At 43.7% G+C, this 15778-nt stretch overlaps 1 protein-coding gene across 2 annotated transcripts in view; it reads left to right on the forward strand.

Annotated features, from left to right (window-relative positions):
• The window catches only part of ADCY2 (adenylate cyclase 2), a 422161-nt gene that overhangs the window by 299920 nt on the left and 106463 nt on the right, over positions 1-15778 (forward strand). For both annotated transcript variants that reach the window (XR_007127384.1, XM_047729460.1), the window contains exons 11-14: positions 2560-2603; positions 6018-6098; positions 13308-13377; positions 15231-15328. Coding sequence is in view for 1 of the 2 variants with exons in the window: in XM_047729460.1 (XP_047585416.1) it covers positions 2560-2603; positions 6018-6098; positions 13308-13377; positions 15231-15328 (293 nt within the window). In the remaining variant the exon portion in view is untranslated. The remainder of the gene's footprint in view (positions 1-2559; positions 2604-6017; positions 6099-13307; positions 13378-15230; positions 15329-15778) is intronic.

Raw genomic sequence — 15778 nt, forward strand, 5'->3', positions numbered from 1 at the left:
TAGCAACTGAATGCAGTTGAACTTCTTTCTTTGTTGTTGTTGTTGTGGCATTTTGTTTGTTTGCATTCATGAAGTAGAAAGCCTAGGCATCCTAACCAAGGAGCAGATGAAGGCGTGATGCCCTTGCGGGTTGAATCAGCTCCAGATTCTTTTCGTGGCGGGCACATTCAAGTCGTGTCAGTGGCAATGAGTGCTCTGTTGTGTAGCTCCTTACTTAAAACACTCCAGCTTCCACCGCTCTTCAAGTGCCAACGCTCCTCCCAGCAGGAACACTTTCCGTAAGATGGCTGCAAGGCAGATAGAAAATACAAAGACCCACAGGGGGCCGGAAGAGTAACTATGGCGAAGCACTTAGAATAATCCCAAAAGCATTGTTAGATTTTTAAAATGATCTCTGAGTAAAAATTCATGTATAATGGCGTTAATTGTACTAAGGAGACAGTTGAGACAAAAAAGACGGTGGAATGTTCCCTAGTCCTCATCGGCTGATGAGAAGAGACCCATGAGATTGTCCATTGAAAGTGAACTTTTCCAATCTCCCTGTGCCCCTGCCTCCCGGCAGCCCACCGTGATGACATCCAAGCCCCAAGACCCACATTCTTGTTTTGACTTCGTTAGATCTCTCCTCTCAGCTTCCCTGGTGTTTTTTCCCAGCTAAAAAGTAAACGTGATCTGACGGAAGGCCATATCCATTGGTCGACCAGCGGGCCCGCCAAGGTCCGGGAGCAGTTGGCTGTCTGTTGGGAAGCGCGAGGCCATGAGTAGCAAACAAGTAAACAGATACTTCACCGACTGGGTCACCCAGGCGCCCCAGGAGAGGGTGTCTTAAGAAAATCCCAAGGCTTTGTTTAGTACAAGAAGCCCCTACAACCGTTACTCATCTGTGTCCCGTACTCACTCTGAGAAGGACCCCAGCATCATTCTTATTAATACGTTCCAGGGTCAAAGAGAGTCTTTGCCAATTAAGTCATTTCTCTTCCTTACTGCCCTCCCCGGAACCGTACTGACTCTTGACTGAGTGTTGATGGAGCCGGTGAATAATGCGTTACTTTACCTTATGTGATACGTGCCTGCGTTGGGCATATGAGCCCGCGGCTCATACACTTCCTGTAAGAAGACCCAGAGTCTAGTTATTCTTTAAAAAAATACCTTCCCTTTCACTGGGCTACATACAGCCCCTAATGTGACGTGGGAGATGAACCAGAAGGAAAGTGTCTTTGGGGCCACTTGGAGCAGCTTCATTTCAACTTTAAATTCTGCCACAAATGGATCCAAGTGGATCTTCTGGGGTTTTCTTTTTTTTTCTTTTTTTTTTTTTTAAGATTTTTTTTTATTTATTTGACAGAGATCACAAGTAGGCAGAGAGGCAGGCAGAGAGAGAGGGAAGCAGGCTCCCCGCTGAGCAGAGAGCCCGATTCGGGGCTTGATCCCAGGACCCTGAGATCATGACCTGAGCCGAAGGCAGAGGCTTTAACCCACTGAGCCACCCAGGCGCCCCTTCTGGGGTTTTCTTAAGGAGCACTTGGCGGTGTGTCCCCCACTGATAACCCTGATCAGCATCTCTGTCTCTGTCCTTTTTCCACAGCTGCCCCACTCACCTGTGGGTTTGTTCTTTTCGATCAGTGAGTCGTGGTTTTACATACTTAATCGAGGGTGGTGGTTTCTTACCAGCCCAACTCAGAGCTAATGCTTGTGGTGCTGTTCGTGTTTTAAGGCACTTTTTTTTTTTTTTTTAGGTAAAATGTGAATATTTATTTATTATGAGAGAATAAATCACAACTTTACAAATATTAAAAATTAGCAATTACCATAATAAACATTACAAACTCAGAAAATAATAGTTTTTGAATTAATTACCTGAAACATCCCTATCTGCTATTGTTTATTGAGTTTCCAAAAGTTCTTCTGTCTGTTCTCTGAATATGCCTTTTAAATTGTCCTATTCTTGCTTCAAATATATGTAATACTTTATCTTTCTGAATATATCATTGTTTTATAAAGTTTTCTTCTTGTATATAGTCTTCACTTCCTTCAAGTTTCTTTTGTTCTGGATTTTATTTTTTAATCACTTTTTTTGTAAGTTCTATTTTTTTTTTTTTTTTAGCTTTTATTCCTGTCTCTAACTTATATGTTATGTGTTGGATACTTTCCTCAGGATTTACCAATCCTTGGTTATCTGTTCATGTTTGAGGCACTTTTTAATATTAGTCTGATGCCAGACAGGATGGTCTGCTGTGTACAGTCACTAACAGTTACTTGCAAGGCCCTTGTTTGAAATCGTATCTGCGAATATCAGAATGTCAGCTGTAAAACAACCCTGGGATTTCCTATATCCGGGCTTTAGAGATGACACCAACTTTCTGAGTATCTACTGAGGGTTTCCTCTTTTTCCCATTTATAATTAAGCTACTCTTCTCCATGGGGTAATTGTTATGTAAATGATGTTTTCCACAATAAAAGGAAAAATAATGTTATATGTGGTTATCACTGCAATGTCATTCTCTAAAGTATGTGTTTAGAAACTAATAACCTTTTTTGTTTGTTTGTTTTTTGAAATAGGATGTGCCAATGGGTCAGCATAATTTTCAGAATCGCACCTTGAGGTATGGTATTTGTTGTACTTTCTGATTTTTTAAGGCCTTTTTTCTTTAATTTATTTCTGAAAGTGATTATCATCAATTAGAGTAACTTGGAAGGCCATTTCTTCTAAAAAGAGCAGCTCCTTGCGAAAAGCTCAATGAGATTGTTTTCAGCTTCTAAAATATAATTATCAGTATCATGTTATAGGTTTAAAAGAGGGAAAAGGAAAACAGCACCAGGTAATAGGCACATTAGAACTTTAAATAGTTTTTCCTAAAAATGACTGTTCTTAGTATGTGGTAAAAAAAAAATAATTTTCTTAAAACGAGTATGTTGCTTAAAATTACATTTTGTGTGTGTGTGTGGAATCCTAGAGATAAAAGCAAGATAGGTCTGGCCTTTCTATAGTGGGAAGACCTGACAACATGCTCAAAAAAAGAGAAAAGCTTCACACAGTGTCTGCAGGTCCCCTGTCACCCCCGGCCACAGAATGACCGGCACTAGCCCTTTTTCATGCTCCTCTGGCTCTTGGGTTAGAGTCCATATTGGCTGGGGAGTTAAGTATTTTTTATTAAAGTCATTAAGACAATTACTGAAAAGCCTAAACCTAAGTCAGCCTTTCTTTTCCCACAGAGAAGTGAGTTTATTCTGTAGAAAATGCATTGTATGCAAGTATAATCAAACACAATTAGATTGTCATTTGCCATATCCTTGCAAATAGCACACCTTATTCCAGAATCTTCATTTGTTTTAATGAGCTCTAATTCATATTTTCTGTCACGTTTGAAATTTTAATATTGCGATATAATACTTAGAGTCCTATGTTACGAGGGGGCTTTGGAAGCATTAAGTGGCACATTAAAGAGAACTTACGGTAATTTAGGAACGTGGTGGACCCTGCGAGATGCCTTGAGAAGGTATGACTCTTCTAGCCAATAAGCCACTATCACATCTGCAAGAGACGGGCCACGGAAATTCCATAAGCATCTTTTCACTTTGTGTTCCTCACTTCTTCAGTTCTCCATCTCGTCCTCTCTGAGATCTGCTTCAAGGGTCTGTTTACCGAAATTAGCGTGGGGACGCCTTGCGGAGGGCCCATGTGATTGGGCAGCGGCCTTCCGGGCTGACTGATGTGTGCAAGACAATGACAATAAGCCGTCACCTGGTCCCTATCAGGCACGCGGAAAGCCTCATGTCATCCCTACAGGTCACTCCAGCGTAGATGCTGTGCCGTGAGGCACGGGGGGTCGGGAGAATGCCCAGAGGCACACGGCTGGCAGAGGCGAGGCCTGGATTTGTGCCCTGGGCTTGGAACCCCCATTCTGTGCCCCACTCCGCTGTCCTGTCCTGCGGGCCTTGCTGGGAGCCTCTTCCATATCGGTTCCACGATTCCACGTTCCTCTGATGCTTGGATCACTGGTGGCCCCAGGGCCTTGTGGAGAGAGCACTCTTCCATATCAGCCCCACTGGGGCTGTCCTCACACATCCTGGTGTCCCCCCGTGGCCTGTGTTGTAAAACCTCCATGAGCCTGCAGCCTGGTCCTTGAGCCCGCCTGTCCTGGGATGGAACATTCTCTGGGATAATCCCGACCTCCTCCCCACATCCTCGGATACAGTAGATCGGACATGGGAATGGGGCAGGTCAGGGAGGGGGCTCAGGAGGAGGAATGGGAGGACAGCGGAAAGCAGGTGACCCAGTGGCAGGAACACGGGCGGAACAGCCAGAAACACCTGACGTCCGAGGACTAAAACCCGAGCTGGCAAATTACTAGTTCGCAGGGGTAGATTATCGGCCCTGGAGGTGTGCTGTCATTCACCATAGCAGAGATCCCAAAATGACAGAGACAAGGAACCTCCGTGTTAGAATTGTTTTCCAGATAGTAAACAGCCGACGTGTACTAACTCACACACGGGCTGCTCCGTGCTCCGCTCACAGAGCCGAGTCCCGGGCGGGCATCGCGTGAACTAATCCTACAACAGACTCACGGAGGCAACGCTCTGCGTGGCCCCGGGCATACCTCGGAAGGATTAGGTTTTCCTGGGAGCCCCCAGGGACCTACACTCTTCTCCGATTTGGCAAGACTTTGTGAGAAAGAAAGCCACCAGCTGACGTCCGCAAACTCGAGAGTGGGCAGAGGGCCGCTGCAAAGGACACGAGGGAGCTCCTCGCCTCCAAGTGAGAATGAACCATCCTAGGTGATTGCTAAGTTAACGTGCTTTTTTAAAAAAGAAGAGTAAAAATGAATGTGCCTTCTTCCAAAGCTTAGAATTTGGCAGGTTCAGTTCGCTCGTATCTGGAGGTGGATCGCGTTGGAGCATCGGGCTTTTGAACCAGGAACGCCCGGGGCCCATTTCAATAAAGAAGGAGCTCAGGGCGCCAGCCTGCCAGCGGGGACGGGATGATGGGGAGGCCTGGCCGTCTCACTCACGATACTCTCGGGAGATTTAATTACAGACAATGTGACATGGCTGTTCTCGTCTGTATCTAGAGGCGGTTCTGAGATCAGAACAGTTACTGTCACGTCAGGGTAGAAGGCCTGTCGGATGAGTAAATGCCCCCCACCCCCACCCCGTGGATCGCAGAGAAGCCGAGGGCTCGCTTCACACTGGACCAGGTGACTCACAGGGGCGCAATTCTGATGACAGCTGGGCTGGGCCAGCTTCGTGGGGCACCCGTGTGCTTTTACTGTACAATTTTAATGTACAATTTTTAAAAATAGGGATTATTTTTAATTTTCTCCTTTATATCATTCTCACGCAAATGGTCAAATTAACCTTGGGGAGCTCATGCATTCCACCTCATTTATTAACAAGGCATCTTTTATTATAGCTGAAGATTATTTTCTTCTAAGAGCAACTGAGTGTCTGCAGATATATGTGGGGTTTCCTATGACGAGTGCTTTCAAACACTGAGGAAGCTTTAAATGCGTACAATGAAGCTTTGAGATGCCTCAGAGAAGACTGTCGTTCTGCAAATTCTTGAAAATTGACCAAGGGAAACATGAACAAGGAGCAACTATTTATTTTTCAATCAGACCAGATTTTGCAGGGGAATTCCAAAGCCAGTGTGCTCTGTCGTAAAGTAAATTTTATGAAGGCAACGGGTCAAGAGCTAATGCATCTCTTCGGACACAAAGTTCTTTTATCACAAACACCGAGAATATATCTCCAGCTGCTTTTTAACGCCAGGTGTCATTTCAGTCTCAGTGATGACATTGTGAGGCAACACTTGACTGTACCCGTCACCAGCTCTAGTCCCTTTGCTCAGTCCCCAGAGAGTCTGGTTGTTAATAGAGGAAAGGCTGCTTCTCAGCTCTCGTTTCCTTCTTTTTTTGTCCAGTGGACAGAATGGAACGGGGGTTTCGGCATCATAAAAGAACAGACTTTGTATTTGCCTTAGTCACATTTTCTCCCGTAATGTCTCCCTTTTCATACAGAACCAAGTCCCAAAAGAAGAGATTTGAAGAAGAATTAAATGAAAGGATGATTCAAGCAATTGATGGAATTAATGCCCAAAAGTGAGTACCTCGTGATCTTAAATTATCACACATTTTTTTAAAATTTCAAACCCTGTTATTTGAAAACCGTCTCATATTTTCCACGAATTTCACCACAAACTCTGTGATACTTGCCGTGACAAAGCCATGCTTTTAGAAGCCATTGTTCCATTCACCTCACTTGTCCTTAATAATGGCTTTTGGTCATTAGAAAGTGTTTCATTCCTGCCTAAGAAATACTTTCTAAGTAGATTACTGAAAAACAGCAGGAGATAGAAACACAGAGGAGAAAATCAGAGCAAAATGTGTTCAGTAAGTAACACTTTTTAAAGATCAATAAGAATGCCACGTGGGAAAATCTGAATAGTTGTTATGCGACACTCTCTATTCAAAATGCACTTCTACCTGTGCACAATCCGGGAACATGGACGCACCTGGGTTCTAGGTTGTTGAAGAAAGGTGATGAGCATTAGAATCTGAATTCAGGGCAGCAGCGGGAGGAAGAAAGAGTCTTTGGGGGACAAAATATCATTCAGTCTATGAGCTCGTGAAGTCTGTGAATGTCTCTTCAGTCTATGAATTGCTACTGTGGTTTTAAATGATCCAGGAGGTGCGGAGCAGGGGGAGGGAGAATTAAAGAAGGTGTTAACTTTCACAGCCTGGATGGACATAATGACTACATCCGTTGGCCTTGAATTCTCCTTAGGTCCGTGTGTCATGGCTGAGCTCCTGGAGGGCAGCAGATAGATGACCGTGTGGTGCCTGGTGCCATTAGACACTCAGTGAGGGTTTGTTAATTTAAATTGTAGCAAACACAGCAGTAGGTCCAAATGAAAGGCCTTAATGAGCAAGTTTCCATCCTACGGAAACCAGACTATTTGATTTTTATCACGAAAGTTGACTCATGAAAAGGAAGAATGATTTTCACTTGAACTCCCTGCTTCCAAAATGATGTTACACAGCTTTGAAAAATAGGTGCCTTTTCTAGAGTGTTCCTTGTAAGCAGCCATTTTGGACTGCTGCCATGGCTGATGAAAGAACCGCACGAGTGTGTGTATGCGCGCGTGGTGCGTGTGTGAGCTTGCGCATGCGCACAACCAAGTGTCTGGGCGGGGCCAGGAACGCAATTCGCATATGCCGGCAGGTTGAAGGGACCCTCTCTGGGCCCCTTTGCCTTCCCCAAATAGAGAAGGCCTTCCGCCTGTCATGGAGTGCTCGGGACACGCCAGCAGTGCCCAGATAAATGCTCTGCTTTGCTGGGCCCTAAAAGCAATATGAAAATCAACCTCATCTCTGCCCCACTTGAAACCTCAACACATCACAACCCAAGAAACCTGCTTACCTGGAGTCTGTTGGCAGCCAAAACCTAGGGGAAAGTCTGAGGGCATGTGGGATGTGTGGAAGGATATGTTCTTTCAGCCAGAGGAAATCACACCTCCTACTCCGGGACCCACCACAGTAAGACACAGCATCAGAAGAAAGGGAACACCTTGTTCCTGACAGAGTTAGCAGATTACAGTAATTACGTTAATAATAGAAAGCCGGTGCATGAAGTCAGCCTCAGCACGCCTTCCCGCAGGACCTCTACCTGCTTCAAAGACCTTTGTGTCCACCTTTTAGAGCGTTCCTACCAAAGTGGTCGTTAGAAAACATAATCATTGGCTTGGCTTTATTTTGGCGGAGGTGGCTTTCAGGTTCTGTGTGTGGTGGATCATTCCGTACTCAAATGCGTGTTGCGTGAACACCTTTGTCCTTCTGTGTCGCTTTATTTTAAGGTAATGTTTAATGCTGGTGTAACTGCTTAGGTTGTCATTTTCCCAACACGTTTCAGAAATGAAACCGGGAGAGATGTCGTGCTGTACTCAGAAGTCAGAAGGCAAGTTGTTGAAACAGAAGCTACTTGGCATGTTTTCCCTAAAGAGCTTCAGTCCTGTTCTGTTCAGCCCAAATCATTACCTCTCTTGTTCCCGCATTTGATGTCCTTCTGATCTTTGAATTTCGTCTGGGGGAGACCATGGGGGCTCCAGGCTTGATGCACCATTCCGTTGTGTCCTGCGACAGACACGAAACGGTGTTTCAGGTGCAGATTTTCGGGTCTGCGTTCATCTGCTCCCCTCACGGGCATTTTGTGAGCAGGGGCAGTGCGGGCTTGGCATCCAAGACACAGCCCAATGTCACCTCTCAAAGCCCCAGGAGAGAGAGGAGAAATCACCACACACGTGCTCAGAGCAAGGTGCCCAAGATTCAGACTTAGCCCAGGTTGGCGAGGTGAGAAGATCGTGCACCCCAAGATTCAGTATGTGTGATGGACAGAGCGAATGCCCAAGGGTAGGACAGGTGGACTGGAGGACCTCAGACCCCAGGGCTGAGCGAGGGTGGGCCTTCCACACAGAGAGTCCACTCGTCCACGAATACCAGCTTTCCCCAAGGTCCCAGGGCCTGAGCGCACCGTCAAGGGCACCGAAGCGTTCGGGTTCCGTACTGCCCAGACAGGTGCACTTGTTTGCTGGGGCCACCATAGCAGAAGACCACAGACTGGGGGCTGAACTACAGACCTTTCCCTCTCACAGTTCTGGAGGCTGGAGGCCCAAGATCAAGGTGCCAGCATGGTGGGGTGCTGAAGGCCCTCTCCATGACTCACAGAAACCTTCCTGCTGTGTTTGTAGGGCCCTTGCTTGAGGCTGGGCTTCTGGTGCCTCTTGTCATATGGACATTCATCTCTTCCCATAGGGCCCCACCCTTCTGGCCCAATTTAACCCTGATTGTCCCCATAGAGGCCCCATCTCCAGACATAGTCACACTGGCAGTTAGGCCTTCAACATACAAATTGGGGGGATACAGACCTTCAGTCTGTAATGGTAGGAAAGTGGCTTTCTCTCTATTTTAGTGTCCTCTTTGCTGTAAGAACCTACATTCGTCCATTCCAGAATAATTCTGGGTAAGGATTGGGTGTACTGATTCCCCTCTCACAAGTCAGGATCTCATTTAGAATTTCCTTTGTTTGACCCGGGCCTCGCATTAAAAAAAAAAAAAAAAAAAAAAAAAAAAAAAAATCTTGGGGCAAATCAGTAGAGGATCACTCATTGTGTAATGCAGGAGCAGGGTTGATTTTCTTCATCCCATTGCCATGTGGGTCAAGAATGATGTCAGGACACTATAAGTAACACACATACATTCCCTCCTGTCCCTTCCTTCCTCTTCCCTTCTTTGCCTCTCTGTAGTCCCAGTTCTCAAAAATATTTGACCAGATCAACCCCCACTAATCTTTCTTATTCCAAATATCCAAATCCCGTTTATAAATGTCTGAGTTTCCTGCAAATCAGTGAAGGGGACTGATCCATCTTCGAGAAACTATGGATGGTGAAACCTGTGGGGAGAATGTACTCTCATTCCTTCTGAAGAAAAGGTCAGAAGAACCCGGTGCTCCTGGCTGAGGAAACTCAGTGTTAAGTGTCGAGGACCCCGGGAAGTGAGGCCTGGTCTCAAGCACTTCCTATCTCCCTGTGGGACACAGGTCCCTGACGGGGACCCACACCAGGCACGGGGATCTGCTGATTGACGTGGAGATGCTTTTACTTCTTCTTCACAAATTTCACTCTTAGTTTATTTCCAATCGTAGATTTCCCAGGGGCATTTTGAAATTAGATTTTTCTTTCTTGATAAAGGGGAAAAAGCCTGTTTTGAAGTAGTTACCTGTATACATTATTCATAGTTTAATATTCATAACAAGTACACAGTTCTGAAAATGAATATGGTTAAAATTTATCTAGGATTTTATTTTCTGCTCTTTTTGCTATTCACCAAACTTTGATTTTTCCAGTTTCATCAAACAGGAAAATACCACATTTCCGCAGCTGGTAGGGTAATAAGAAATATCAAGATAACTTTACATCCCTGATACCTAAAGCTTATTTATAACCTTGAACCAAAAAGTATTTTTATAGCTCTCACTTTAAATGGCCCTCATTCTAGAACACATTATTGACTTCCGTGCCTCTGATGAAAGTGCACTGTCTATAGGGTGGGATAGCCCAGCCCATCACGGTGCATGCTCTGTGTGAGGTTCTGGGCATGGGGCCGTCCAGGTAGACCTGGAGGAGCCTGTCTCAAATGTGTTGTATTAATCTTGCGTTAACTTTTCATCAGCCATGATGAGAAGCATCAGACCCTGATCCGTATCAGTAGGTTTGGCTGTACTTGCCCATTACAAGGGCAGGTGTAATGGTTGACTTGGCCGTCTTTCCTAGATCTTCAAATCCTTATCCCCCAAATAAACCTCATGCTGTCAAGATCCATAGACACCAGTGAGTAGGAAAAGTACCTCATTAAGAAATTCATGTGAATTGATAAGTGTTTGAACAGATACAACATTTTTTAGAAATCTATATAAAACAATTTTGTCTCACATCCTAATATATATATATATGTATACATACATATATATATATATATATACACTATATAGTATAGTATAGTGTGTGTGTGTGTGTGTGTGTGTATACACTCTACCTGTATATTTATGTATAGGTATAGAAATAGATGTAGCTAGGGGCGCCTGGGTGGCTCAGTAGGTTAAGCATCTGCCTTCTGTTCAGGTCATGATCCTGGGGTCCTGGGATCGAGTCCCGCATCGGGACTCCCTGCTCAGAGAAGAGACTTTCTCCTTCTCCCTCTGCTTCTCCCTCTCTCTCTTTCTGTCAAATAAATAAAATCTTTACAAAAAGAAATAGATGTAAATATATGGTTATATTCACTTGCAGATATATGCATTATATACACGTATCTAATGCACATACATATATAACTCGGGTTATTTTTTATTATAGAAGTATTTAAGAAAAGTAGGAAACTAGAAATGTAGATTCCTCAGTGTATTGACTCAAACCAGTTGATAATATATTTTGTTGGTATTTATTTCTAGATTTTTTTAATATACAGATTTCAGTTTTTCCCTATTCTCCTTTTTTTAAATTTTTATTGTGTTGTGTTAGTCACCATAAAATACACCATTAGTTTTTGATGCAGTGTTCCAAGATTCAGTGTTTATGCACCACACCCAGTGCTCCATGCGATACGTGCCCTCCTTAATACCCACCACCAGGCTCACCCATCTCCCTACCCCACTCCCCTCCAAAACCCTCAGTTTGTTTCTCAGAGCCCAGAGTCTCTCACTGTTCATCTCCCTCTCCAATATCCCCCCTTCGCTTTTCCTTTCCTTCTCCTAATGTCCTCCATGTTATTCCTTATGCTCCACAAATAAGCAAAACCATATGATAATTGACTCCCTCTCCTTGACTCATTTCACTCAGCATAATCTCTTCCAGTCCCATCCATATTGATACAAAAGTTGGGTATTCATCCTTTCTGATGGCTGAGTAATATTCCATTGTGTACATGGACCATATCTTCTCTATCCATTCATCTGTTGAAGGACATCTCAGCTCATTCCACAATTTGGCTATTGTGGACATAGCTGCTATGAACATTGGGGTACAGATGGCCCTTCTTTTTATTACATCTGTATCTTTGGGGTAAATATCCAGTAGTGCAATGGCAGGGTCATAGGGAAGCTCTATTTTTAATTTCTTGAGGAATCTCCTCACTGTTTTCCAAAGTGGCTGCACCAACTTGCATTCCCACCAACAGTGTAAGAGGGTTCCCCTTTCTCCACATCCTCTCCAACACTTGTTTCCTGTCCTGTTAATTTTGACCATTCTAACTGGTGCAAGGAGGTATTCCAATGTGGTTTTGATTTTAATTTCCCTGATGGCTAAAGATGATGAACACTTTTTCATGTCTCTGTTAGCCAATTGTATGCCTTCACTGGAGAAGTGTCTGTTCATGTGTTCTGCCCATTTTTTTACATGATTCTCTGTTTTTTGGGTGGAGTTTGAGAAGTTATTTATCAATCTTGGATATCACCTCTTTGTCTATAGTGTCATTTGTGAATATCTTCTCCCATTCTGTGGGTTGCCCCTTTGCTTTGTTGACTGTTTCCTTTGCTGTGCAGAAGCTTTTATACTCATGAACTTAAGAGTGTGTATCTTTCCATTTCACTTGTCTTTATGTCATCAAACGTGCATGTACTTTGTTCCTGGGTGTGGGACTGTTCCAGGCATCACCTGCCTGGCTGGCTGGGGCTTACATCAGGTGTCGCTATTCCACTTATGAGTGTGTACAACGTTCTAGAGAAAAGTTCTATCCTTAAGCTCTTTGTTTATTTCAGCTGCCTTCTTTTTTTTTTTTTTTTAAAGATTTTATTTATTTATTTGACAGAGAGAGATCACAAGTAGGCAGAGAGGCCAGCAGAGAGGCAGGCAGAGAGAGAGAGGTGGAAGCAGGCTCCCTGCCGAGCAGAGAGCCCGATGTGGAGCTCGATCCCAGGACCCTGGGATCATGACCTGAGCCGAAAGCAGAGGCTTTAACCCACTGAGCCACCCAGGCGCCCCTTCAGCTGCCTTCTTAAAACCAATTTCTCAAAGTCAATCAGTGTGTACGGATGCGTACTTTCATGTCATTTTTATTTACTTTTTTTTTACTTTTAAACAACTGAGGGAATATGTTTGTATTACCCCCGAGTGTTTATGTTTGCATCAACCTACTACGTTAGTGGTCTGAACTGATTGTTTATTGTGTTGGCATTTTTATTTATTTTTGAAAATGCACTCAAGCAAATTTTTTTTACCTTCTAGAAATGCAAGGCATGACAATAGAAATATTTTCAGTAAGTGTAAAAGAAGCAGAATCTTCTCTCCCAGAACTTGGAGGACACTCTAAATGGTTTTGATGCTCTGATGTATTGCTTGCTATAAGCTAAGAAAAATGATGCTTCTCTATGAACAGTATTTTTCAGGGGATGAACCTACCATGTGATTTTGGTAAAATATCTGGAACTAAATTTACTGCTGAACTTGAATCCTTTTGATGATTTATTTCCCTTGTTATTTAATTTGAAGAGTTTGAATTTCAATTTGGTATCCCAACTGGTTTGTAATAGCTAATTTCCCAAGGAAGGGCCACGTGTGAATACCAATATTATATGTACACATCCTATTTTAGTCCTAGACTGCATACTTAGTAATTTGGTATTATGCGTTTTTTTTTTAATCTTCAATTTTGGGTGATTTACACTAAAGAAAGAAGAATGCATGTGATTTTTTTTTTTTTTTGAAGTTTCAGATCATTGGTTGGAAGTTTGGTTTTATGATGTCTATCTTTTTTTATTTCCAGGCAGTGGCTGAAGTCTGAAGACATTCAGAGGATCTCGCTCCTATTCTACAATAAAATACTAGAGAAAGAAGTAAGCTACTTTTTTCCCTCAATCTTTTTTTCTGAAGTATAAGTTTTTAAAAATCTGAGTGTCTGGCTGGCCAGTCACCCTGCTCGGCACTCCTGGTCGGGATGGCATTTGCAGCAGCTCTGAGATCTGGGGCTAAGGGGAGGGGACAGGAGCTCATAACTGGTTCTCTCGATGGCCTGTTTTCTTAGAAAAAGTTTTTGAAAGAAAATAAAATCCTTCAAGAAATCGAGGAAAAAGGGATAAAGTTGCAGTTTGTTACATAAATCGCTTTAATTTCTTAACAAAGGTAGGAGTTACATTCAGCATGTATTTGGGAGGATTAGAAACCCCAAACTTCTAAGTGTTTATTGCAGACAAACACTTGCACACTGTGACTTGTGAAGTAAGAGGTCTGGCAAGGGCACACAAAGAAGCAGACATCAGGCTCGACTTGCTGAACGTGGATTTGCTAAAATGAATTAAGTGCTTATTGCCCAAAAAACAACCACTCTTCTAGGTCAGTTTTATTGTATTTGCCTTTGTGTGTGTGTGTGTGGATCTAGAAAAAGGAATAAGGCAGAGATGATTTTTTATCATCCAACTCTATAATTATAGGCTTAGTTTGAACAAAAGCTACTATATTAATGGCAGAAGTTGCAGCACTGGTTTTAAAATGCTCTTAAGAAAATTCATTGTTTCACGGATACTGAGTAGAATACCCAGACTCCATGCAGGCTGAATCTCATAGCTGTACCCAGACTGTCTTGTGTGTTAGCCGTCAGTGAGATCAGCGGTCTGCCTCTACGTCAAGATGCTGACTACAGACAGTTTACTGAGTGGACGTTTGATATAACTCATCGTTACTAATGATCAGTTTATCTTCAAATAACTTTAACAGATACTGAGGGTTACTTATTGTTTAAATGTGAAATGATTCCTGCTTGATATAAACCCATTTCCTTTATTAATACCGCAAGGAAATTCCAATTCATACCTTGACAGAAAGCTCAGAAGAAGGTAAAAGATAAGGGTGCAGTGGAATGTACGGAACAGAATCGCATTTCTGCAGTTTCGTAAACGTAGCTTCTTCACCAGCACGCACGTTATCCTGGCCATCAAGCCTCAAAATTCACCAAAAAAATATTCAAGTAAACAGAAGGTGATCATTTTAAAATGCACCTTTTGCTGACAGTCTCCTGGTATTACATATTTGTAGGGCCAACTTTGAGGCAGATTTTAGACAGCTTTGGGATTTAAGCTCGCTTTCTGTCCACCTGTCCCCAGCGTGCTCTTGCGGTGACCACCAGCCAGGTCCCGACAAGCCCACAGAACCATCAGAGACCTGGAACAAAGCCGCTGGCCTTCTCCGTCTTCCAAATTTCCTTGCTACCTCCAAGTAGCATTAAGATGAATAATAACAGAAAAGACTAAAATAAATCAATAAAATGAGGAAATTGCATTTCCAAAATACTCTTCAGAAGTAAACTAGTTAGCCATCTGCTTTCCCCACGTGGCTGTGGACCTCAGACCCACAAGGGGACCAAGGGCACAGGCAGGGGTCATGCTGGGACTGTCCCTTCACTCACTCGTCTCTCTGGTCCGGTGCTCGCTCTCCTTGCTGGAGCGGTCCAGTGGACTTGAAATGGGTTTCGGAACAGTTGGCCTCTTAAAAATCATGGTTTTGGGAAGAAACTCTTCCGTAGTTATTTGGAGGGAGGAAGCGCTCATGGCTAGAGATGAGCAGCCATTCTCAAGCTCGTTTTGTGCCACATGGGCCACTTACAACTGTGGCGTGTGCAGTAGGTGCGGGCAGGCTGCTGTTTCAGAGTCCCTCCTGGAGAGCAGCACTCACGGTTGCCTTCTTGTCCCCTCAGTACCGAGCCACCGCCCTGCCAGCGTTTAAGTACTACGTGACCTGCGCGTGTCTCATTTTCTTCTGCATCTTCATTGTGCAGATCCTAGTATTACCAAAGTAAGTACCTACAGTTCCGAGTGGGACTCGCCCAGTGTATCGCGCTGCGGGAGCCCAGGTATACTGAAGGGTGGGAGAGGATGCAGATTAACAAACAGAAGGGTCACATCACAGGGGAGGCCCAGTTCGTTCGGTATCTGTGAAGTGAAGTGGCTCCCGTGTTCATGCTTGGTCACAGTAATATTGCATTCTCAATGTGGATGTATTGATTCACCTTATAGGGATTTTTAAAAAATAAATTTAGAGTCCATAGTCTCTCATGGTTCAAACTGAGGGTTTTGAAGGGGCTGGAGGTGGGAGGTTGGGGGAACCAGGTGGTGGGTATTAGGGAGGGCACGGATTCCATGGAGCACTGGGTGCAGTGCAAAAACAATGAATACTGTTACGCTGAAAAGAAATAAAAAATTAAAAAATTAATTAAAAAATAAAAAATAAATAAAAATAAATGTA

Source organism: Lutra lutra, chromosome 5 (genome assembly GCF_902655055.1).
Source record: "Lutra lutra chromosome 5, mLutLut1.2, whole genome shotgun sequence".
Classification (NCBI taxonomy): domain Eukaryota; kingdom Metazoa; phylum Chordata; class Mammalia; order Carnivora; family Mustelidae; genus Lutra; species Lutra lutra.